The 25,764-nt window shown below is 32.3% G+C and overlaps 4 protein-coding genes across 5 annotated transcripts; 3 read left to right on the top strand and 1 right to left on the bottom strand.

The window, feature by feature from the left end:
• The first annotated feature begins 555 nt into the window (after positions 1–555).
• On the top strand, positions 556–2,270 carry LOC105645257 (zeatin O-glucosyltransferase). The gene has a single exon (XM_089717433.1). It carries the CDS (start codon positions 599–601, stop codon positions 2,048–2,050), a length of 1,452 nt encoding a protein of 483 aa, XP_089573559.1. The 5' UTR covers positions 556–598; the 3' UTR covers positions 2,051–2,270.
• A 5,231-nt stretch (positions 2,271–7,501) lies between these two features.
• Positions 7,502–9,455, top strand: LOC105645258 (zeatin O-glucosyltransferase). The gene has a single exon (XM_089717477.1). It carries the CDS (start codon positions 7,586–7,588, stop codon positions 9,041–9,043), a length of 1,458 nt encoding a protein of 485 aa, XP_089573603.1. The 5' UTR covers positions 7,502–7,585; the 3' UTR covers positions 9,044–9,455.
• Positions 9,456–10,897: 1,442 nt separating this feature from the next.
• Positions 10,898–13,520, top strand: JHL06B08.3 (Mitochondrial glycoprotein family protein). 2 transcript variants are annotated; one of them, XM_020683689.3, is made up of 4 exons: positions 10,898–11,113; positions 11,590–11,900; positions 12,852–13,017; positions 13,188–13,407. In XM_020683689.3, exons 1-4 carry the CDS (start codon positions 11,000–11,002, stop codon positions 13,188–13,190), a joined length of 594 nt encoding a protein of 197 aa, XP_020539348.1. In that variant the 5' UTR covers positions 10,898–10,999; the 3' UTR covers positions 13,191–13,407. The 2 variants fall into 2 exon arrangements, with proteins under 2 accessions (XP_020539348.1, XP_012086208.1); XM_012230818.4 differs by lacking the exon at positions 12,852–13,017 and having other exon boundaries at positions 10,900–11,113; positions 13,188–13,520.
• Positions 13,521–14,689: 1,169 nt separating this feature from the next.
• EDA25 (CCAAT-binding factor) lies at positions 14,690–24,968 on the bottom strand. Its single transcript, XM_012230819.4, has 16 exons — positions 24,180–24,968; positions 23,811–23,886; positions 23,239–23,358; positions 21,164–21,239; positions 20,354–20,422; positions 20,148–20,228; positions 19,983–20,054; positions 19,324–19,416; positions 18,957–19,112; positions 18,748–18,831; positions 18,490–18,633; positions 17,768–17,857; positions 16,835–16,917; positions 16,361–16,732; positions 15,918–16,140; positions 14,690–15,739 (listed from the first exon to the last, which is right to left on the bottom strand). Exons 1-16 carry the CDS (start codon positions 24,895–24,897, stop codon positions 15,092–15,094), a joined length of 3,105 nt encoding a protein of 1,034 aa, XP_012086209.1. The 5' UTR covers positions 24,898–24,968; the 3' UTR covers positions 14,690–15,091.
• Between the last annotated feature and the right edge of the window lie 796 nt (positions 24,969–25,764).

Genomic DNA, 25,764 nt, shown 5'->3' with positions numbered 1-25,764 from the left:
TTTTTAATCAATTTAAGTAACTAATACTACCATTAATATTATTCAAATAATAAAATTTTTCAGTTACTTTTTCTAATGACTAATAAAATTAATATTATTTAATAATATTATCAGTAATATTATCAGTAATTTTCAATAATTAATTTCATTAATATGATAAATTTATTGTTTGGATTATTAATTATTGAAAAAAAAAGAAATCAAAAAGTATTTTCATTAGTGCAATAAATTTATTATAGGGTTATTAATTATTAGATTCAATTAGTACATATAAGTGATTAAAATTTATATCTCATAATTTTAGAATGTAATGATAAAAATACAAAAACTAAATTCATAAAATGTTATATAAATTTTAAAAAAATAATGTAATCAAATTGCACATTCTGCGAAACGGATAAATACAAGACTAATTTCTAAAATGAGTCAAGTATCAATATACCATTATAACAAAAAAGAATATATATATATATATATATATAACTATCATTATTTGATTTTTTTTATATCGTACGATTTCCCTTCTATTCCCATTATAAAAAGGGTCCTCTATGCACAAACCGAAACCTATCCTAAACTTAATTTCTAACGATAACATATGGCTAACCACCAACACCAACAAACACATGCCCAAAATACCTTAAAAAAAACACAGGTTGTAGTAGTTATGGTGCCTCTCCCTGCACAAGGCCACCTCAACCAACTACTACAACTCTCCAGGCTAATATCATCCTACAACATTCCGGTCCACTTCGTCGGCACCACCACCCACAACCGCCAGGCCAAGCTCCGCGCTCATGGATGCGACCCACAAGCAGCGGCAGCTGCCACTTCCAGTATCCATTTTCATGACTTTGAAATCCCTACCTTTTCATGTCCTTCTGCAAACCCAAATGCAAAAAACAAATTCCCTTCTCACCTGCTTCCGGCTTTCTACGCCTCTGTATCTAATCTCCGAGAACCGGTGTCTTTTCTTCTCCGCTCGCTTTCTTGCGAAGCAAGAAAGATTATTGTTATTCATGATTCTTTAATGGGGTCAGTAGTTCAAGAAGTTCGGTTCATTTCCAATGCAGAATCTTACACTTTCCACAGTGTATCTGCTTTTACTCTCTGCTTGTTTCTTTCGGAGAAAATGGGGAGAAATATAAAGCTAAATGAAACGATCCCAGAAGAACTTCCTTCCCTTGAAGGTTGTTTTACCAATGAGTTCTTGGATTTCACCGCCTCCCAGTATGATTACCATAAGTTCAATTCAGGTTGTATTTACAACACTAGCAGATTAATAGAAGGTGCTTACATAGACTTAATTGAAAACGAAGTGAAAGAATCAATGCAGAAGAACATCAAGAAGCACTGGGCATTAGGGCCTTTTAATCCGTTAACCATACCGGACAAAGAACGTTTACAAGAACAGCACTTTTGCTTAAAATGGCTAGACAAACACGAAAGAAACTCGGTTATTTATGTGTCGTTTGGTACTACGACGACTCTGAATAATGAACAGATCAAGCAATTAGCCATTGGTTTAAAGCGAAGCAATGAAAAATTCATCTGGGTACTAAGAGATGCTGATAAAGGAGATGTTTTTAATAAAGACAGTGAGAGAAAGGCTGAACTACCAAAAGGGTATGAAGATTCAATACAAGGGATGGGAATAGTTGTAAGAGACTGGGTGCCCCAACTGGAGATTTTAGCCCACCAAGCAATAGGAGGTTTTATGAGTCATTGTGGTTGGAATTCTTGCATGGAGAGTATTACTATGGGAGTGCCAATAGCAGCTTGGCCAATGCATTCAGATCAACCAAGAAATGCAGTTTTAATAACTGATGTTCTGAAGATCGGGGTTATTGTTAGGGATTGGAGTCGTAGAGATGAGATTGTGACCTCGAAAATGGTTGAAACTTGTGTTAAGAGCTTAATGGCTTCAGATGAAGGAGATGGAATGAGAAAAAGAGCTGCAGAATTCGGTGACTCGTTGAAACGGTCGATGGGTGAAGGTGGAGTTTCTCGCATGGAAATAGACTCTTTTATTGCTTATATTTCTAGTTAAATTTTAAGTTTGGTTATATTATCTGTGTTATGTGTTTTCTATTTGGTCGTCTTTTTAAAGCAAGCCTCCAACTCCAATGAGATTGGAATTTGAAGATTATTGCAAGTTTGAATGGTTACTGTAAATGTATTTTTATGTCTATCATCTGTGGGGCGGACTCATATACCGATTTTAGGTAAGTCCAATCCTCTACAATTAACTAGGAAGATATTTTTTTCAATTGACTTTGATTGGGTATTTGATCAGTTTGCATTTAGGGTTTTTAAAATAATTAGGAAAATATGAATGTTTCCTTTTTGTTAGTTTTATGGACAGAAGGCATAGAACCAAAAATTTAGTTGAAAGAAGTGAAAATTCATCTCATCGATCGGTTTTATTTAGATTCCTTTCATTTTATAATAATAGCCATGACTTTGTTCTTCTATCATTTGGTGGCAAAAAGAAGAAGTTTTGTAAGAAAGAAAAACAAAAGAAAAAATGAAACTGAGTATTCAAGTTCTTTTACATCTTAATCAAAACTATATGATTGCGAAGAAGACAGATAGACATGTCCATGCAGGGAGGTACAACAAGCCATTTGGAACCGTGGATGGATAGCATCTTTTTTAAGCATTATTGGTTTCTTTCTATCGAATTGAATGAATTGGGATAAGATACCCAAAAGCCTAGACTTTAGATGGTTCAATTTCTTCTCAAATAATAGCCATCAAATCATAATCGAAGAGGGAAAAACAAAAAGGGTTCTGCACCAAAGCCAACAACTGTAATCCTAACAATAATTCCCATGTTCATACTCTTGTATGAAAAAAAAAAAAAAAAAAAAAACATGTCATGAGTTGCTGCTATCCAAACAATTGTGATCAGTTTGGTTGGAACGAATACTTTGGATAGAAAAAAAATCGAATACAAGACTTCTCACTCTTTATATAAGAAAGGTAATAAAATTAATAAGACTATATTTTATTGGAATATCGGTTTTAAATATAAATATAAATTTTTAAAAAACATATAAATTGGTTCTGTGTTATAATCAAATTAATACATGAAAAATTTTAACTATAGTGTTCTTAAATTACGATTTTATTAACACTTTGATCCTTCTATAAAAAATATAAGGATTAAGGTGTCAATGGAAACTATAAAGGAAGGACTAGAGTAGTAATGAAAATCATAAATTATATATTTTATAATTAATTATGTTATAATTTAGGGACCAATCAATCAATTAATAATTAAAAGAAGCTATTTTGGATGGAAAGTTCAACGTGTTTAGGGACTATAAATAAATTATAGATATCCTAATTAATTTTAAAAATAGAAAGTTTTCCGAGTTAATTTGACTATAATTAAAATATATTAGTGTATTAGTTAGGTTTGTTAGGCGTTGTCCGTTGTGGCGGGAAAGGTATTGGACCATATAAACGTGAGCATGTGCTGGAAGAGCTATTTTCCCTTTGAGAGTGCTTCCATGACCATATAAACCTAAGTAAGCTATGATTTTAGCTCCTATAATATATATAGCTTTAACCTTTTTTTCCTTAGCAAATCTATGTGGATAAGGATTTGGACTAGGACTTCACATTTTGGCTTTTAGCTGGTGCTTCTGTTTACGGGCAATGTTCTGATGTTTACAAATTGAAATCAAAACGTGAATTTCAATTATGTTTTTTCGATTATGTTTTGTTTTGATAGGTTGAATATCCTTAGGGATGAAAATATAAATTTAATTTTTTTTAAAAATGTATTTTTTCGGAAAAATTAAATATTTTTGTGCTATATAATCCGAATATGGATTACACCACCTCGTTCTAAAAAAAAAAAATGTTTGTAACACTTGCTAAAATTAGTTAAAATCTATTATTCAAATTGTTATATCAGCTTAATAAACATTAGAACTTAAACAAGAATAAGTTGAAAAAAAATAAACATAAATTCAGTTATTTTTTCATAAAGAAATAATAGTGAAGTAATGATCGAACTTACCCCTTTTTTTCTTTTTAGGCAAACATCGGAGAGTTTCTTACCAGTAGCTCCTTTTGTTTTCTTTTGTTCTTTTTTCAGTGTCTTTTCATAATTTTCCGATTTTTTTCTTTTTTTTTTTATTATTGTTAGAAAAAAAATTATCTCTAACAAATCTTCTTAGAAAATATATTTTGAAAAACTTATTTTTATGTTGTTTGATTGCAATACTGAATGTTCATTAGAAGATATTAATATATTTAACTTATAGACTCTAAAATATTTAGACACGTAAAAATTTAATTAACATCTCATTTAATTTATTGTTAAATATGAAAAGGAAAACAAATAAGATGATAATCCATGACGGTGATCAGAAAAATATTTCTATTAATTTATTTTCAAAAATATAAATATGTTATTATTATTATTATTAAAATTATCATATTGTGACTAGCTTCAATAGAATCTATATACATAGATACATGTGGGTGTCCAAAAAGATAGATAGAAGATAAAAAAAAATTGCATATAGAAAGCAACATCTAACTATTTTAATTATGTATATCTACCTCCTTCATAACTAGTTATATAATATGTGGCCATAGACATAGTAACTATAACCCTTCAAGAAATGAATACACAGTGGATAAGAGAATTTAGGGCCTGCAGATTTTTCCTCAGACAAACAGTAATTAATACAGATGGGAAAGTTTGTTAGCTGTTTTCCCAACTGACATAACCATCAAACTTTAAGAATTAAAGATTGTGGAGATGGGAAAGTTTGCTGGCTGTCTCTTCAATTCATTTGTCATGTAGCTTCTTTAATTCATCTTTTGGTTCATTCTTTTTGTTTTTAGATAACATTAATTAATTTATGTAAGTTTATGAAACATTTGATAGATTATGACTTATTTAGGATATGTTTGGTTTACATTAATGAAACTGAAGGTCTTTAACTCAGGTGGTAGATAGCTAAACTTAATAAAATTGATGAGCATATATATACATATGAATTCAATAGCGAATATAAATATTTGAACTTACTTTATATATAATAAATTGATTTTGTCTAGCTCAGATTGATTTGTATTGATTCATTCCTAGCTTTGTGTTGGTGTAAAACATGTACACAATGTACATATCTATCATTCCTAGCTTTGTGTTTGTGTAATGCAATGCAATATAATAAAAAATGTAATACAATGAAAAATGTAATGTAATGGAATGTAATCAAGGTTCCATAATTATGTTTAGTAATGTAATTGAGAAAATTTATTGAATGTAATCGCCGTTCCTTTTTATGTTTATTTGTGAATATGTAATGTAATTAGTACACCTCCACCACAATCACTACTCTACCACCATCATCACTACCACAACCATTACTCCATCCCTCCATCATCACCACATCATTATTATACCAAAAAATATTTGAACAAAAAATTATTCGCTATTTATGCTATTAAAGACCATTTAGATTTATAAATTTATTTAAACTAAAAAATTAAAAGAATGTAATCTAAAAAAATGTAATATAACAAAATAAAAGTTAAAGTCATTAGAAATTGATTTTTTCATATATTTTCATTGAATAAATTAAATTACAACATAAAATTATGTGCATTTTGATATTTTTTGTGCCTTTTCGTTTTATTTTTTTCCATTTGTATAATAAAATAAAAGAATAGAATATAATTTTTATTCCGCATTGCATATTAAATAATAAAATATAATTTTTATTAAATGGTGGTCATGGTAGAGTGATTGTGGTGGTGGTGGAGCGGTGGTGGTGGTGTTTGAATGGTTATAGTGGTGGTAGAGTGGTTGAAGTGGTGGTGGTAGTGGTGATCAAGCGGTTGTGGTAGTGTTAGAATTTTGATTGGAGTGACTTGATGTAACTGGTATTACATGTGCTTAATATAATGACCAATACATGTGTTTTTTTTTTTTTTTTTTATGTAATGAATATTACAGCAATTTAAGGAATGGAGATTACATAGGTAATCTCAATTACATTACAATGTCAAAAAAAAAAAAGGTCTAACCAAACAATGTAATTAATGATGTAATATAATTCTCATTCCATTACATGATTAATTACACCATACCAAATATGGCATTACATTTTCTTTGAGATTTTCTATGTTCACTTATCACAATTCTTAAATTTTTTTTCCTATCTTTCAATTGGAAGAAATAACACTTACGCACACAAAGAAATATACATGAAGGAAGAAACAAGGATTTGAATCTCTAAAACATTAGTATCCCTAAGGGTATCTAATAATTAAAACTTTTTATTATGAGGTTTCATATTTGATTCCTATTTGAATTTCGACATATATTAAAAATATTTTTAACATTAAAATTTTAGAACCTAAGGGTGTCTTTGGTACGCTGTAATCAATCATGTAATAGAACGAAAATTACATTACATGACTGATTACATTATTTGATTACACTATTTTTTAACATTGTAAAATAATAAAAATTACATATATAATCTTCATTATTTAAATTGATGTAATATTCATTATATAAAAAAACACATATATTATCAATTATATCAAGTACATGTAATACCTATTATATCAAATCAACCCAATCAAAATTCTCATTCAAGGCTATTTAACATTACTATGTCAGCACCACAACCACCATCACCGTTCTACCACCTCATAATAAAATGATTAAAAATGTTTGAAGGACATTATATATTTTTCACCCCATTTGTACTCTTATTGTGCCTGGCACAAGTTAATTATGCCAAATGTGTTTTCTATTTTAACATATATATATAAAAAAATTCATTGCAAATTTGAAATATCAAATAAAAATCTCTAAAATATCAGTACTATAAATTTGAAATTTATTGCACAACTTAAGATGAAGCAAAATATCTTTGGAAAAAGTACCCATGGTATTTACATCTTTTAGGAACACTCCATTTTTAGACAACAAAATAAGTTTTTGATTGTCTTTGTGAGCATGTAAAATCATTCTCAACATAAATCATAATAATCTTTGCAACTATGAAATATCTTTTTCTTTTCACTGTGAAATCTTCACTTCAATGCATTATTACAGATTTCCATTAGAACTTAATTGGAGCTTTTCCTTTACTCCAGCAAACCACATGTAGTTAATTATTAGCTCACAACTTTCTTTTTGTTTCAATTTTTCTTTGATTGATTGATTGAGATCACTAGTTGTACAAATTTTACTTAAGGATAAGCAATTTTACAAATTAACATTAGTATCCTTTATTATGTTGAAATTGAGATTTAAGTTTATAATTATTCTATAGTTCTAAAACTAGTCAATTATCACTATGGAAAATTTTTATCTACATTCGGTGTATAGATCCACCCATATAATAAATTTTTTTATTCAAATGAGGATATTTCTGATTATTCACCGAAAAAGAGATAAATCGGTAATAAGCTTTTAAAATATTATTCATTTTGTTTACTTCCGGGAATATTCCTTGTGTTCCCCTTATAAAAAGGGTTCTATCTATTCCATATGCCGAACTGAAACTTATCCTAAACGTATTTTCAAACAGAAAACCAAATGGCTAACCACCAAAGCCAAGGCCAACAAGCACATGCCCTATATGGCTTTAAACAAACAAAAGTTATTGTAGTTATGGTGCCTCTCCCTGCACAAGGCCACCTCAACCAACTACTACAACTCTCCAGGCTAATCTTATCCTACGACATTCCGGTCCACTTCGTTGGCACCACCACCCATAACCGCCAAGCCAAGCTCCGCGTTCATGGGTGGGACCCACAAGCAGCGGCAGCTGCCACTTCCAGTATCCATTTTCATGACTTTGAAATCCCTACCTTTTCATGTCCTTCTGCAAACCCAAATGCAAAAAACAAATTCCCTTCTCACCTGCTTCCGGCTTTCTACGCCTCTGTATCTAATCTCCGAGAACCGGTGTCTTTTCTTCTCCGCTCGCTTTCTTGCCAAGCAAGAAAGATTATTGTTATTCATGATTCTTTAATGGGGTCAGTAGTTCAAGAAATTCAGTTCATTTCCAATGCAGAATCTTACACTTTCCACAGTGTATCTGCTTTTACTCTCTGCTTGTTTCTTTCGGAGAAAATGGGGAGAAATATAAAGCTAAACGACGCCGTCCCAAAACAACTTCCTCCTTTTGAAGGTTGTTTCACCAATGAGTTCTTGGATTTCGTCGCGTCTGAATACCAGTACCATAAGTTCAATTCAGGTTGTATTTACAACACAAGCAGATTAATAGAAGGTATTTATATGGACTTAATTGAAAACCAAGAGAAAGAATCAGTGGAGAAGAATATCAAGAAGCATTGGGCATTAGGGCCTTTCAATCCGTTAACCATACCAGACAAGAAAGGATTAAACGAAAAGCACTTCTGCTTAAAATGGCTAGACAAACAAGAAAGAAACTCAGTTATTTTTGTGTCATTTGGTACTACGACGGCTCTGAGTAATGAACAAGTCAAGCAATTAGCTATTGGGCTAAAGAAAAGCAATCAAAAATTCATTTGGGTACTAAGAGATGCTGATAAAGGAGATGTTTTTAACAAAGATAGTGAGAAAAAGGCTGAACTACCAAAAGGGTATGAAGATTCAATACAAGGGATGGGAATAGTGGTAAGAGAATGGGTGCCACAGTTAGAAATTTTAGCCCACCAAGCAATAGGAGGTTTTATGAGTCATTGTGGTTGGAATTCTTGCATGGAGAGTATTACTATGGGAGTTCCCATAGCAGCTTGGCCAATGCATTCAGATCAACCAAGAAATGCAGTTTTAATAACTGATCTTCTCAAGATTGGGATTGTTATCAAGGATTGGTGTCGTAGAGATGAGATAGTGACTGCGAAAATGGTTGAAACTTGTGTTAAGAGATTAATGGCTTCAGATGAAGGAGAAGGAGTGAGAAAAAGAGCTGCAGAATTGGGTGAGTCCTTACACCGTTCAATGGGTAGAGGTGGAGTTTCTCGTTTGGAAATAGACTCTTTCGTTGCTTATATTTCTAGGTAAAATGATGTTCTGTTTTTGAGTCATATGTATGGGAAAAACTTACCAAGAAATATAATCAATAAAAGAGTCTAGTTCAAAACGAGAAACTCCACCTCTACCCATTGAACGTTGCAATGACTCACCTTATTCTGCAGCTCTTTATCTCACTCCATCTCCTTCATCTGAAGCCATTAATCTCTTAACACAAGTTTCAACCATTTTCGCAGTCACAATCTCATCTCTATCCATGTATATTGTTATGGGTTTTTTGTTTGTCTTTTTGAAGCTTCCAACTCCATTGAAATTGGAATGTGAAGATTGTTGAGGTTTCAATTCAAGATTGTAATCATTGGAATTCAATTTGAAGTCCATCATTTGTGAAGCTTATGTGATCTTTTATTGATTAGTAATATAAATTTTTTTTTTTTTTAAATTGACTCCAATTGGAGATTTGCATTTGTAATCACAATTTTAAAATAATTCTAGTATTACTAAGCCAAACTAATTAGAAATTAGAAAGATTATACTTTTGTCTTCTTAATTTGACTCTGATTAAAGTTCAAACTCAAAAAACGCTATCCCTATCTTCTTTTCTTTCCTCCTGCCCAATAGAAAACTAGTAATTAATTACTTAATTAATTAATTGAATTACTTATTGAATTAAATTACTTAACGCATCCGATCAAGAAATTAAGTAAAAAAAAATCCAACTATCAAAGAAAAAAATGAAAAAAAAATATATTTTCAAGATAAATAAGTTGAAAAAATGATGAGGCTACATTTGAAAAACTGAATTAGATCTACCTTAATTTAATTCATGCATAAGTAAGTTTATGAGCAAGTGGGTTTAATATAATTTATTAAATGGAAAGACAAAATTGTCCCTATAATCATAGGGCAACACAATATATCACTTTTTAGATTAATAAATTTGACAGTTGGCATAATGCCATAAAATATAGACTGTGGATCTTATATTAAAGGGTAGAGCCCCATTTCTATAGAACCTTCTGTGCCAATTTGAGTGTAGTTGCATCATCACATGCTTAAGATGGACACATCTTAACTCACCTTTCTAAAAATACACAGACAGACCTATCTCCTTTCTAATAAATTATTAGAGCTTGCCTCTATCTCTACCTCAAGAGCCAAGTGTTGATCTCATAAATACCTTACCAAACAGAGCCTTATGATTCCAAAATATTAGGTGCACAATTGTTATTCTTTAAAAGGATTAGCAACTCGCCATGGAAAAAGCTTGTGAGCAATATTATTACTTGGAGAGTACAATAGCTTTTACACGTCTAATTGTTATTTCTTATAGTCTTATCTCCTCCGACTTTAATACCTAAATTTTCAGATTTAACTCAAATTATGAGAATGCCAAAAAGAAATGAAAAACAAGAACCACATAAACAAATTAAGGAACACCAAAATGATATTTTCAGGCACCTATGAAGAGCTCAAGTCATTGTGGTCGGAATTTATGCACGAAAAGAACTAGTGGTAGCTGCTAAGAGTAGCCCTTAAAATGCTTTGCTAATAATAACAGAATTACTAACAAAGATTAGTCTGCCAAATTAAATTACTGAGAGGAGGTTAATGGAATTTAGAAGATGGAGATGGAATTAAGGAATTGGGTATATTATATTATATATATATGATAATAAAATAAGAAAAAATAAAAATTATATATGATAATAAAAAGTTAACTAAAAATATTAATTTCTGTTTAAATATTTTGTCATATCCAACGGAGCCCGAAGTCACCAAATGGCCCATTAACTGAAGAAATGGAGAATATTGGGCCTGTGGGTCTCCACTGAGGAAACTGGAAAGGCCCATTTTTAGACTTATTACGTAAACGCCCATCTGCAGATGAATTACGCTTCGTCAAGCAGAGCAGAACAAGAACGGAACTCATGATCCTGAAGAGTGAAGATCATTAAGCTAAAGCTCGAAGTTTGGCAGAGAAAAATGTTTAGAGCGACCCAAATATTGTTAAAGTGTCAAAAGGCACTTGGAGATCTAGATTTGCGCAAGGTCTTGCGGTCTGAAATCAAACATGAACTCTCCTCTCCTCACGTTCAGGTCTCTTTTCTCTTCTTTCTTTTCGCCTTCTTTTACCATCTAAGTTTCTGTTATTCATATTAATATATATAAGGAATGGTAAAAGATAAGAAATTTTTCTTGGGATTAGTAATAGAAAATAATCCTTAATAATGGGAGTGTTAAAAATCAAAATGCAGACACTATATATTTTTTCCCTTAATGAATTTTTATTTTATAGGAATTTTTGCTGGGATTAGTAATATAAAGCAATTCTCAATAATGGGCTTGGTGTTAGAAGCTAATTGTAGGCACCATAATTATTTTGCTTTCAACACCAAACTAATTAGAAGAATATTTGCCAAAAAAAATTTCCCTGTAAAACATTTGCAATGATAAAAGGCAAGGAATTTTTATTGTTTGGCGATTTTCAAAGCAGTTCTGATGTTGGATTTAGTGTTATCTATAAATATGTTTGAAGTACTTATTATTTTGTGCATGAATTGACATGGATGAAGGGAAACCGAAATGGGTCTTTGGGAGATTTTGTTATGGATTGGGATTCATCAAATTCTAAAGATATTGTTTTGAGGAGAAAATGTGAATCCGGTGAGGAAGTTGCTGTTACAGTTTTGCTGGATCCATGTTACGCGAGGGAATTTTTGATGAAGGTGTTTGTGAAAAAAGCTGGCTTGAACTCTATATTGCAGTTTGATTGTGAAGTTTATGAGAAAGGTGCAAGTGGGTCTGGTTTTGATATCCATAATGCTTATTATCTCCAAACAACTACTTGCCCTGGACCCTCTGCCTATAGAGGCCCCTTGTTCAGGTATATTTCTGTGCTCATGTTATGAGTGTGAAAACTTAAGTTGCTTACTGTTATACATTCATATTTTGTGTTATAAGAACATTCCTTGCAAAAACTTTTGCTTCATTACCATGGCTGAATTTGAGTGTTTTCCAATGAGCTGAGTTGTCTAACTTGGGAAAAGCAATTCCTCCAATCCACTCGCAGTCTTAATTGAACTTTCCAAGGACATATTCACACAACTGTTTGCATATCTGAATGACAAGAGAGACTCTTAGCTTATTACCAGCTTGAAGGTAAATCCTAGATTGTTATCTTTCTGTGTAGTTTCTATCGGATCTGTTTTTGTCCCAAGGTTTAACCTTAGTCAGTTGTATACTTCTTTCTATGAGGAAAGGTGGACATGCAGCACTCCTCATTCTCTTCCGCTGTTTCTGAGATGAGATTCTCTTAATTAAGATATGTTTTGAGTCTGCTCTGTCCAAGTCTCCCACTCCAATAACACAGATGAAACATATTACCCAGTCATTTATTTTTCTAGTCTTTTTGGGGAACTGAAAAGAGGAAAATACGGAAAAGTTCGATTTCTCTGAACCTGAGATGTAAAGTGACATTCTTTCAGCGTGTGAAAAGGTGAAATTCAATTATGAATTCCTGAGTCTTGATTTTGATATAAGACTGATAAACTGGTTTCATATAGTCTCTTCAGAGTTCATCTTTATGCGGAGTCTTCTTGTGCAAAGTGTCTAATTTGAGGCCATGTTGTGGCTTTTGAGGGTATAGAAATTTTATTACATGTTTAAGAAGTTGAATATCAGAAATTTAAGATTATGCTTTGGTGATATTATAATTTTTCTGTACATCTGAATTAAATTATCTATTCTTGATAAATTCCCTCGGCTATAACATCTAATTGTCATTATACATTTTCTGTAATCATTCTCTTCAAGTTTGTGATTCTATGCATTTTAGTTGCACTTCGATGCCAAAATCAAGAGGAACCTTAGAAATGACTCAGAGGTCCATTTATAAGCCAAAAGCGAATTCTATTAGCTGTTCCATTTCAGCTATGAAAGCTCTCACTCCGGTCCTAGCTGATAGCTCGGAATTCGAACTGCTAGTTATGGACTCTCTTCATGTAATTACATACTTAAGATTCCTTCTTGTAATTATATAGCATAGGTATTTATTGTAATAAACTAACAATCAGACTTTACTTTTTCAACTCTACTAACATAAAGGATATAATTCTTGGGGCATTATCTTTTCTCTTATAATTTTCTTTCTTGATTTCCTTTTTATCTGCAGTGACTTGGACACTCAGTTACAAAATGCTCTCAAGGAATACCTAGTAGCCAAGGGAGTCAGTGAAGAACTTACTAATTTCATCCTACTACATCTACAAGAAAAGGAGAAAAATCAATATGTGAATTGGTTGCAGAAAGTTGAATCCCTAGTAGTGAAAGGTGACTCTACTGATACCAAGTACTAACAGCATTACAATTTACAGCAAGAGGTTTAAGTTCTATATTAACTTTCCCCACAATGCCTAATCCACCTTTGAAGGTTGAAAAGAATTGTAGGTAACTTGAGTTTTCTCTCATACTTGATTTTTTAATTAATGAGCTTATAATTTTCAGATTTTTGGCTGAGTTCGCATTATCAATTAACTATTAGGAGCTGTTTGGTATTATTGCTGTTTCTTGTTTTTGGTTTCCAATTGTCAGAGAAAAACATAACACCAAAAAGAAAAAGAAAAAAAAAAAAAAAAGGAATTGCCACTTGCTTGCTTAAACTAGAAAAACAGATTACCAAAATATGTGAAAACAACAAAAAGTAGTTTCTGCTTATTTTCTTGATCTTTTTCCTTATATACTAGCATTTATTATAAAAACAGAAACCAAAAACATAGAACAGAAATTATGCCAAAAAGAAATGGTGTAATCGGTTATCAAGTTCTTTTTACGTATACACTGAGAAATTGAACAGTAAATTTTTTTTTTTTTTTTAATATATAAAATTTACATGGGTTTGATAAGGAACTACATTAGCAGGCAATATTCGTATTGAATGTTTTGCAATTCACCGAATTTTTTTTTTTCAAGAATAACAATTCCTGGAATTTGAAATTAAAGTTTTTAATTTGATGGGTTTATACAATCTTTTTTTATTTGGTACGAGAATAAATTCATAGATTTAATGGGTATTTTTAAAATTAAAAAAAATACCAAAATCTCAATTTTAATTGGAAGAATTTGATGGGATTGATATAAATGATTTCTCAAAATTTTTATTAGTTTATTACTGTGGCCTATAGGTAGCTATATTTTTGTTGACATATGTATATAATTTAATATTTCTATTTTATTTAAAAAATTTTATTTACGTAATTACAAAGTGTTATTTATTTATATCTATATATCATACTTGTATAAAATGTAATCTTTTAGGTATAGAATATTTTTTTTTTTTTTTTTGAAAACTTTTAGGTATAGAATAATATATGAATGATATATAGTTATTTTAATAAAATTGATTTTTAAAAAAGAAAATGAAAATGTGATTCTTTCATGAATAATTGTTTATTCTGTCATTCATAAAAGATTGTATCAATATTGGAAGTGCTCATATTTCAAATCATTCATCTCTTGAAAAAAATCACATCAATCTGCTCAAGAATATTTGATCAATATATTTATTCGATTTATCTTTATCTGATATTAAAGAGTCGGATCTTGTCCCTCCGGATATTATTTCATATATTGTAATAAAAAAAAAAGAAAAAAAAAAGAAATATGGGAAAATTCCAATTTGAAAGAAGCTGCTTTTCTGTCTGTAAATACTAAATAATATTCAAGCATTTTACAAGTAATCTCCAAAGTAAACTGAAATGCTTAGTGGTCCAAAAGCCAATTTAAGTGGCAAAGCAAAGTATAGAAACCTATATAAAGATACAGAGACATAAAACAGAAAAGGAAAGAATCAAGTTGTTTTATAAATTAGCACATGCTTGTTTAACCATGTTGTCCTTGCTGAACCAAAATTTTTACGGCGTTAGCATTAACCATCGCCTCTGTAGCTTAATTGCAGAATTCTAATATTGTACTATAAACCAAACAACAAAGAGCACTTCATTCACGTTAATTCCCAGTATGCGCAAACCAATGAAAGATCCTTCTGACCTGATTTTGATGAGATTGTGAATGAGGCACTCACTTGGATGACTTTTTCTTTTTCCGTGATTTCGGCTTTTTCTTTTCCATAGATTTCTCTTTTCCGGGATTCTCTTCATTTAACAAATGCTCATAGTCTTCAAGATTTGCAAATGGTGATGCACCAACCTTCAAACTAGACTTCCGTTTTCTTCTCTTGTCGTCAAATCCATCCTCTTCGTCACTACCATCATCTACATCCCCAACATCTACATCTTGAACATCATCATCGCTATCACCATTAGCAATGCCATCAAAATCTTCTCCCGTTGCAATATCTGACAGATCATCCATTTCAACATCACTGGCATTTCCAATCAAGTCATCATCATCTTCATTGGCAACTTGGTCCAAATCATCGTAGTCATAATCACCATCGGCATCAAAAGCAAGATCGGCAGAATCCAACATATTCTCAATCTCTTCATTATCACTCTCATCACCGCCACCTACTTCATCACCACCCCTAACTTCAAAAAGCTCTTCAGCAGCCTCTTCATCTGCTGCTGCCTTCTTTTTCTTCTTCTTTGGCTTCGAGCTATTCATTTTATTCATGTAAAACTTGTGAAAAACTAAATCTTCAGGAGGCACGTCCACTTCAGCCAATGACAGAATTTCTGATCCAATTAAATGATTGTTCATGTCAAGCTGAGGAAACATGAAATGAGTCAGCAATAGTGACATGGTTCGACATTGCGTGTTTGTTATTAGAGAAATCCTCAAACACTAAAGAAAGCAGAAGAAATCTGTAAATTCCACATTTAAAAAAAAAATGGTAAACAAAATGAAAGCAACCAAAGCAACTGCCAGAAAGGTTTATCCCGACCTTTTTTGCTGGTTCTATTTGGGAGCCACCATGCCATGTTGTCTGCTTTGGTTTCTTCTCCATGAACTTGTCTAGAAAAGCAGTAAGCGAGAGATCATTTAATGGATTACCATTGTAAACAATATTGGCCCCAGATATAAGTGTCCTAGCCATGGTAGCAACAGATGGATGAACATGAGAAGCAAGCACCATCAACTCCCACCAGCTTGCACGATCTGCATTGCTGTTGATTCAACATTTTATCAAGTGAGAATCCTGGGAAACAAACTGGCGTTCTTACATTACCAAAGTATCAGGTAACTTCCAACGGTTCTAAAGAAAGATATGACAACATTTTACGTTTTCATTTTTTGCTACCATTCAAATCAATTATTAGCATCTTTCACCAGAAAGAATGCAACCATTTAAGCAAGCAAAATAAATTGTTGAAACAGCCAACATACCAGTAAGAAGGCTCTCTGTGCCGTGGATTGTACCCTCCAGGCAGGGAAGAATCAGTAGAGGATATTTGAGGCTGGTTATCATTATAATCAGATGCTGATTTGGATTCCTGAAATTCTTTTGAACCATTTTGTGAAAACAACACTTCTGCTTCATCTGAATCATCGTCCTCATCATCATCTGAGCTAGGAGCAGGGGAATCATCTTCACCTTCTGAAGAATCATTTTCGGGACTGGCCTTATCTGCATTTTGAACAGATACAAGATTATTTTCAACTTTCACCTCCGTGTGAGGTTCATCATCAGTTTCCTCCACTACATCTTTAAAATGTTCAAGATCTTCATCAACTGACTCATTCTGGATAACCATGTTCCTGCATGATAAGGGAGTTTCTGATTCAATTGTAATGAAATCATAATACACTCAAAGCATAGAGACCAAGCATGCTGCATTTCTCAAAAATAACCAGTATTACCATAAAGGAGGCCTTGCTTTGAGAACTTCAGAAAGGAGAAACAAACATCCACAGGCATATTGAGGCGGCTGCTGAAGTGAAACCTGTACAAGCATATAAATAGTCAATCTTTGTTTTGAGTATAGACCATTGAAAATTGGAATCACTATATTTAAAGAAATAATATGCCTGTGGAATTTAGCAGTTTAGAAGAAGGGGTAATTACTATGTAGTCCCTAGGTTTTGCTCAAATATACTAGTAAGGATCTTAATTTTCAAAATTAAATTATTTAATCCCTATTTACAATTCTGCTACACTATAAGGTCCAAACGTTAGTTTTTCCATTAAGTGACTGAAATGTCAAAAGTAACCCTAATGAAAATCAATGCGTAGTTCCTACGATTTAGTGAGATACACTAGTAAGGACCTTAATTTTCATAATTTTACACTATCTAATTCCTATATAGAAATTATCTTTAATGGTCTTTTTTTGATATTTTACAACCACTTAATAGAAAAACTAACCTTTGGACCTTATAGAAAAATAGAATTATAATGCAGGGATTAAATAATGTAATTTTGAAAACCGAAGTCCTTACTAGTGTATTTGACAAAAATCTAAGACTATATAGTAACTACCGCTAAAAAAATTCTTAATGAAGTCCATAAACAAATAATAAAGTCTCAGTTTATCATTTAGATTATATTTTACAACATATTAAATAAGTTAAAACATGAAATGTGAACAATTATATATTCATCCATTGCGGTGAAGAGGTAATTGGAGGAAGAAATAGTAGACATTTCAGGCATATGGACCAAACATAGTCATGCATCATTACCACTGATTTTCAAAAGAAATATTTACTCAGCTGCCCAAAAAAGAACAGGCTTCCATTTCATATTATTTGCTAAAGAAATGTCCTAGTAGAACAAATGCCTGAATAACTAACCTGCAACAGACGCTTTGCAAAGGCAGAAACTCGCTTCAAATTTATGTCACTTTTCATTGCTCTCAGAAGAAGTGCAATAAACATTTCCACCTGAAACGTAACCATATATGAGGGAAAAGTAATCAAATGACAGATTTTGTTCAGATGAATACAAACTACAAATGACTCTTGTTGTCATAATAGCAGATTGTTGAAGATTCTAAGGAACTGCACATATTATCAAAATTCAATGCATATAAAGGAAGTTGGAGCAAAGGTAACCATCCAGCACAATGCCTGTTGCTCCCCAAGGCACCTTATATCTTTAAAGGGTTCCAGATAACAGAGTATGGTGCAAAATACGTTGGAAAATGAAAATATCCTAGATACCAAATTTTTTGAGACCAAGAGAATCCATATCAAACTCTTCAAGACCCAAAGCATTCACATCTACTAAATAGATGAGCTAATCTTAGAAGAAAAGAAGCCAAAAGAGGACCAAGTTATCAAAACTATCCCAGATTTGTCAAAAACAATGCAGACTATTATTTAAAAGCATCTTTGAACTGTCTTTTTGTCATGAAATAAGCTGCATCATGATATTCAGGGATACAGAGATCTGGAATAATCCACTTTCTAAAACAGAGAAATCAAACTGCCTGCTAGAAAAAAAAGCAGCAGCAGCAAACTCAGTGTTAAAGATTGGCAAAAACATATTGTCTCCAAGCAGAAATTACACTTGCCTTGGAAGAATTCATGGCAGCTGGAAGTAGAAGCTTTGAGTACAAAGCACGGTAAAAGCGGTCACTGACAATCTGATTCCTTGAAGAGATTTTGTCAAGAAGCATCAATGCCTGAACTCCTACATTAAAATTCTTTGAGTGCACCTACACAGTTAAATGTAAATATCAATATCAAACCAACCAAAACAATCGTGATGCCACCATAACCACCACCACTAAAAACTTATTTTTAAAAAATAACAAATAGCAGGATCTTACCAGTCGGAAGAGCATTGGCGTTTGGATCTCAATAATGTCATCAGCCTCAGAGCTTGAAACATAAGGAAATGCTCTATTAATTCCCTGAAATGACCAACAAAAGTAAACAGGATTTGTGAAGCAGGGATTTAAAAGTACACAACAAGCTAAAGATGGTACGGAAGTCGGTAATAGGCATTTCATTTAAAAAGAGAAATGTTTGTACTGACTGTTAACAGAGCTGATAGAAGCCGTGAATCCAATTCAACATGAGGTTCTAATGAATCTTTCACGTTATGCTTCCTGGAAGGATCATGGATATCTATATCCTCTGCTTTCCTACTTTTATCCATCTTTTGACGGCCATCAACCTCAGATATCAAGACCTACAATAGTCATTTCTGTGAATACCTTCTCTTCAATAACATCAACTTGGAAGCATGATGCTAAGATTTTAGCATGTAATCATGTTATTTATTTAATGGTAAATAGTATATTCAAATTAATAAAAACGATTTCAGCAGATTCAGAGATAGAACTTGCATCCATAGAGAAGACATCAAATCGAGCATAACATATGCAAGAAGGTCTTGGTACCTTGAATAATGCAAAATATACATCTATCAATCGTTTTGCCACCTTTGGTCCATCTCCTTTATGAGACAGACGAATTTGGCTCAGAAAGTTAACCTGCATGTGTAGAAGGGAAACTGAATAAGAGCCACAGATTAAACTCGATGCATAGTGGTTTGAGTTCAGCCTGCATACAATCCAATTTATGCAACGCACAAAAATCAGTTCTGAAAAGAGAATAGCTGCAGAACTTGCTTGTACAATTTCAAATATTTATTACATAATTATATTACATGAAGGCTTCCTCTTTTACCCCTAAAGTGAAAAAAGGTGCAAAAATTTAAGGTAATACCACAGGAAAACAGCTTCATCAAAAGTAAACCAACGGCTCACTGAACATATAGCTCATGCTCCTTTCTACTTCCCTCGTTCATCTAAGGAAGAATAATCTAATGAATCTCATCAAGAGGATGATCAGCACTAAATAACTTAACTCCTTAAATGTGTTACATCATCAATGAACTAGTAAGGCATCAACACAATGCCGTTACACTAGCAAATATGCTAAAATAATGACGCAAAAGTAACAATATAACAATGCCAAGATATAAAACAAAAAATTAAGATCAATGAAAGTAACTATAATACACGTGTAGCAATTAGAAAGCATGATCAAGACATACAGCATGGTACTTTGCTCTTAGTCCCAAATGAGGTCGAAAGAGAAAAGAGTCCACTTCATCAATCACCACAACCTGTAAAATAATATGGCTAAGGTAGTCAATTTAATAAAAACTTGAGTGAAAAATAAATCATAGAATTGTAAGTGGCTAGATTAGAAATTATACCTTCATATTTGGGTGGTCAGACAATAGGTTAGACAAGTGAAAGTCAGCATTTGAGGCACCCCTATTTTGAGGATCACCTAGCTGCAAGTAATCAAAATATAAGAAAAACCTTCCTATTACCATCAAGATCAGTAACTCCAAATAAATTGCTTCAAGGAAAATCCAAAGCCAATACTTTCAAAAGTTAAAAGCCAGCAGCAACTTACTTTGTTAACAAGGCCAGAGAGCAACCTACGCTCCTGCTCTGATTTATTATTCAACAGAGCGTACATAATCTGAAATTGCAGTGACCAATAAGTTTGTTTCAATAAAACCTTATAATACTGACTAAAACCATAGGGCATCGTTTGGTTATAAGGGATCAAAGAATTGGAATGGGAATAAACTCCTATTCCTAATAATTTGGGTTTTTGATAGACAAAAGCAATAAGTGATTGGGAAAAAGTATTGAGTATAATTAATGGCCTTTCATTACTATTATGCTGGAATAAAATCATGAGAAAGAAAAAAATGAAAAAGAAATGCTCGAGAATTAAGAAAGGGTCTTTTTAATGCCAAATAGAAAAGGCGGAGAAAAACTCTCATCTGATATTTGATTCCAAGTAACCAAACATGACCTAGATGTAACAACAACAACAACAACAACAATAATAATAGTAAGTTAATAACAACAACAATAAAAATAATAATACAAATAAGCCAATATTTAGTGGGAAAGCACAATACATTCACAAAATGAGCACAGCAATGATAAGGGTTCTATGTCTACGATGGATCTGTGCAGGGTCATACAAGGCATGACTAGATTCATAAGTTTGAAGTGAGACCACCAACAATAACTCGAGGGAACAGTGATTGAGATGGTTTGGCCATGTTTCTCCAAGTTAACAAGAGTACTTGGATGAAGGGCCGCAATTGAAGTCCATAGAAACCATTTTGTCTCTTGACACATAAACTAGTGATTGTGACTTCTATATAAGCACAGACTACATTGAAGAAGAAAGGGAAATGCCAACCTTAAGCGCTCTGTCTTTTAGAATGGGTAGTGCATCTCTTGATGCTTCCTCTAGTGCAAAAACAAACCGTTCATACCTAAAATTAGTAATGTATGTTTATATAAGAACAAAGTAATGATTCAAAAATAGTAAAAAAAAATGTCAAGTATAAATTGATATGTGGAATAACATAAGAAGCATGCAAAAAACCTATCCAATGAACCAACAACTGCATAAATCACTTTCAAACCTCATCATTTCATAATTTGAGGTAAAAACCCTATGCTTACCACATTTATATCCCCAGGATAAAGATAATGCTAATGCTGAAACTCAGACACTAGTGAATAAGTACAGGTATTACTTGTTTTGATAGAAAAGGTTAAAAATATGGCAAGATACAAAAGGGCTTCCGGAAATTAGAATACTTTTATTTTCCAAATTTTACACATAATTAAGCACTTTGAAACAAAGGTGGATTGATAACACCATTTGACGCTTATTAGCTTTAAGTTATTTGATAAAGCTTATCTACATGTCACTTAAAAGCAAGGTTGTCAATTTCATTTTGGTTGATGTACCGGAGTATCTCAAGGCAAGCGCACATGGATTTGTTCATGCATAACAAGTTCTCAATATAATACAATAAAGCTAAAATAATATAACATAACTTCACAAAGACAAATTCCAAATCTTAAAACTTTGAAAAATTAAGAACAAGGGAAGAAATTTGTTGATTAGTTGTTCTCAAATTTGATTAAAAGAAAATGAAAGAATTTGTTGTTACTCGCGAGATAGGAGAATTAGACACTTCAGTTTTGAGTCTATATTATCTTTTCAGTTTTGCAAGGATAAGGTTGGGCTTTATTATTTTTCCTCTTTTACAAAATCGCATTTTTACTTTTTGTTGTTTTACTATCTCCGCGGAATGGTATCTCAACTAAAATGGGCGTTTTGGCCCTATCTTGACTGGAACAGACAAAAAAATGTCAAGATTTTGTCCAAGAAGAAATTGATGTCCTTTCATTTCATTTTTTAGCTGAAATTAGATTTTTCCAGCCATTTTGGCAGAAACAGAACGGAATTGACAACTTGGTTTAAAGGTCGCAATTAAGATAAAATTCACTTTAAATAGTAAGTTCAAAATTTTAACTAAAAATTTGCACCGAATACAACAACTTAATAAGCTTCTAAATAATTTTATATTTTTACAACTTCCTCACTTAAATTATTCAACAGTTAAAAGTCAGGTCTGAAATTTTCAGCACTTAATTTTCAGTTTTACCAAACACCACCTAAGTCTTTTCTTATTCAATCTAATAGCAATAGATTTTGTTTACTCTAATATAGCGCCCCACAGTTTGACCCTAGGATAGCATGTAGTGCAATGGGTGTCCACAACACTCATAATGCAATGAGTAATCTGTTTAGCTGTAATATCAGTGTATATCCAATGCATGGAAGTGATAACATCAATCATGAAACCACATGTCCATGTAGCATAAAAAACAATGGTGTTTACTTTGAAGTGCATTAGAGTACAGCAATCAATTAGAAAGAGTACATATCCAAAAAAATTCTTTTACAAAATAGGCACGTTTCTATCCGAGCTTGTGCAACGGTTTATAAGTGTTAGATGCGACTTTAATGCTATGTTTTGGAAGAGGGAGGAAGTAAAATAAGTGAGGAAGTAAAATTAGAGTGTAAATGGCACTATTCATTTTCCTCCCAAAATGGAGAGAAAAATGAGGCTAAAGTGAGTGTATAGTAAATTTATCTTACACCCTCCTTCATATTTTCACTCAAACCAAACAAAGTATTTTGATAATCCCAAGAAATTTTCACCCCTTATTTTACATCCACCCATATTTTACACCCATCCAAACAAAGCATAAAATTTTAGTTGATACAAGGCAGGTGCAAAGATATACACTCATGGATGCATAGATATTATGCACTTTGTTCTAAAAGTAAAAGAGTATACATACTTTATTAAATTGCCAAGTAATGCAAACTAGCTGCCAAGTTTAGGCCATGAACAGATAAAGTGTAAAAGCCATTAACGATTAATTAATGGAAGAAACAAAGTGGCCTACCTCTGCTTCAAGCAATCCTCCCAATACCAAAAAAGTAGAAGAGAATAGCCATCTTTTGTCTCAGGAAGACTATTAACTGGCCGCTGCAAAAGGGTCTTCAGCTTGCGATCAGGCAGCAAACTGGTTATAGAGTACACACAAAGCAAATTAGTACACTACTGAAGCACACCTGTAAAGATAAAGTAAATTAACTAACAACCAGGCAACCACTAAATCAATATTATGATTCAATATGCAACAGTGAAGCCAAAAAACCAACAAAGAAGAACATCTCTCTTATTATAGTTTGCAGCTAAGTCAGAAAATGAATCAGGATACCAGACTAGAAAGCAAATACTCCTCATACTCAAAGAGCAACCACAAGGTCATGAGTGAAATACAAACAATGCAAACAATAGAAAGTGCTAAAAGTATCAAACATAATTAACAGTGGGTACTAATAGGCAAGGACCACTAACCAAACTCACACTAATATTCACGAGGCTGCTATGTAATAATAACCAGTTAAGATAAAACATACAGCAGATAGAATCAAAGAAATATATGGAAAGCACATTCTAATAAATTAAAACCTTGAAGTAAAAAGTTCTTCTAGCACATCAAATCCTCTGAGAGCATGGCGTTTCCCCACTTTAGATGTTACCATTCCTGCAATAAATATTCATTTCAATCAAGAAATAGATAAAACTATAACATATGTATCTCACAGCAAAAAATGAAGAAATATTTAGAAATTCTGCGCGAAATCCGTAATTCAACAGAATCCTTAATTTGTCACTTAAATTGCCAAGACTCATCAATGAAAACATTCAAGCATAAAACAATTGTCAATATTTGATCCTTAAATCCATAAACTATGTCTTCTACTCAACTATAGTGTATAAAACAATCTAATCAAACAATTTCAAACTAAGATGCACCAAAACCATTAAACTCATTACCTAAAAGTGCATCAAGTGACCTCAAATTGGCAATGGGATTATCCACAACAACCAAAGAAAAGGCATGCACTTTATCAACGGCAGTACCAGACCTCTGACTAAGTGCGGCCATCTTAATTTCCCCACTCTTCCCTCTGCTTTGCTCATAATCTTGTGTATACTGCCACATCAACCTTTCCCCTAACTCTTTCTTTTTTTCCACCAAAACTTTCCATGCCTCCACACCCATTTTCAACTCCAACTTGCTTTTCCCTTCACCCAAAACTTCCTTCTCCAACTCCATAGCATCCTCATACCACACACCCAATGCACCAGCCTTCACTAAAGGTAGCTTTGGAAGGTTCTTGAATTTCTCAAATGCTCTATTACTTCTCTTGTTATTATCATCAAGTGATAAAACCGGAGGTTTTGGTTCTGGTTTTTGGTAAACATTCGATTTTTTCTCAACCTTGTCTTTGTTTTTGAAATTTGTGGCCTTCTTTGAGCTGTTATCGAATTGGTTATTACTATCTTGAGTGTTTTTATCTGACTGAGAGTTTGGTTTTGTGGGTTTTGATTTCTTTAGAGGACCTGATTTTCGAAAATCAGCATCGTTGAAACCAGAGGAAGGGAGAGAAGCAGAAGAAGAGAGACCAAGAGAAGAAGCGAAAGAGGCCACCTCTGTTTTCAAGAGCTCCATGTCTTTGGTGTTGTCATTTGAGGGCTTTGATTTCACCATCGTTGATACTGCATATGAGTAGAGAGGAAGAGAATAACTATATTAAGCTTTTGTCATTTGGGATTTTGTAGGGTTTTAGCTTTTGGGTTCAAGAAAAACGTAGCCTCAATTCGGAAGCAACGACGTGTCATTGTAGCAAATAAGATGTGCCGTTTGTATTGAACCACTGTCGTTTTCTTATCTGCAACTAGGGGCAGAAGAAGAATTTTATATCATTTTTCAATTCGAAAAAAGTACTTCAAAAAAAGTACATAATTTTAGTGTATTTCAGGTTTCTTTTTTTTTTTCTCAAGCTCCAATTCAAATTTGTGTAATATATTTTTTCCAATTACCTTTTTTCAATCTTTCAAATAAGTAATAGCAGGGTAATAACCTTATTATTTAATGCTAATTCTTCGAATTTGTAAATTTAAATAGAGATTAGCATTTTGTGTTCTTGGTCTTTTTTTTGTTATATAAATAATTGCAATTGTTCGTCAGAAGCACATGTCTTACTAAATTTTGTTGAGTATTGAGAGAGAGATTTAATCATTATCAAGTTCGGTTCAAGGCGTAATCACAGTTAAAACTCTTCACCCCTCCTTACAAATATGTTTCATGAAGATTAAATCCGATAGCTCTTCTTATATATCCAGTCTGTGTTGCCAATTGAGCCACATCTTGTAAGTAAAAATAAAATATTTTAATATCAAACAAACAACATCTACAATTTGTTAATGTAAACACTAATTTTATATAAAACTACTGTACCAATCATTAAATTTTAAAATGAAGCAAATTAAATGTATAACAATAGCTATTACTTATTTTCAATATAATTTTTATCTTTTTCTTGAAATGGAACAGTGAATAAGGTAAAAATGAAAA

The sequence above is a fragment of the Jatropha curcas genome, chromosome 2 (genome assembly GCF_041381405.1).
Source record: "Jatropha curcas cultivar XTBG-Jc1 chromosome 2, XTBG_Jcur_1.0, whole genome shotgun sequence".
In the NCBI taxonomy this organism is placed as follows: Eukaryota; Viridiplantae; Streptophyta; class Magnoliopsida; order Malpighiales; family Euphorbiaceae; genus Jatropha; species Jatropha curcas.
The sequence above is the reverse complement of the archived record's forward strand: the minus strand, read 5'-3'. Positions and strand labels throughout refer to the sequence as shown.

Bases quoted from the DNA above. Each gene is read 5' to 3' on its own strand.
- LOC105645257 (XM_089717433.1), top strand. From the start codon at position 599: ATGGCTAACCACCAACACCAACAAACACATGCCCAAAATACCTTAAAA.
- LOC105645258 (XM_089717477.1), top strand. From the start codon at position 7,586: ATGGCTAACCACCAAAGCCAAGGCCAACAAGCACATGCCCTATATGGC.
- JHL06B08.3 (XM_012230818.4), top strand. From the start codon at position 11,000: ATGTTTAGAGCGACCCAAATATTGTTAAAGTGTCAAAAGGCACTTGGA. The intron at 11,114-11,589 runs GTCTCTTTTCTC...ACATGGATGAAG, and splicing joins TCTCCTCTCCTCACGTTCAG to GGAAACCGAAATGGGTCTTT. The intron at 11,901-13,187 runs GTATATTTCTGT...TTTTATCTGCAG, and splicing joins TATAGAGGCCCCTTGTTCAG to TGACTTGGACACTCAGTTAC.
- EDA25 (XM_012230819.4), bottom strand. From the start codon at position 24,897: ATGGTGAAATCAAAGCCCTCAAATGACAACACCAAAGACATGGAGCTC. The intron at 20,229-20,353 runs GTAAGTTGCTGC...GATTACTTGCAG, and splicing joins TCTCTGGCCTTGTTAACAAA to CTAGGTGATCCTCAAAATAG. The intron at 16,918-17,767 runs GTTAGTTATTCA...ATGCTTGTACAG, and splicing joins TTGCAAAGCGTCTGTTGCAG to GTTTCACTTCAGCAGCCGCC.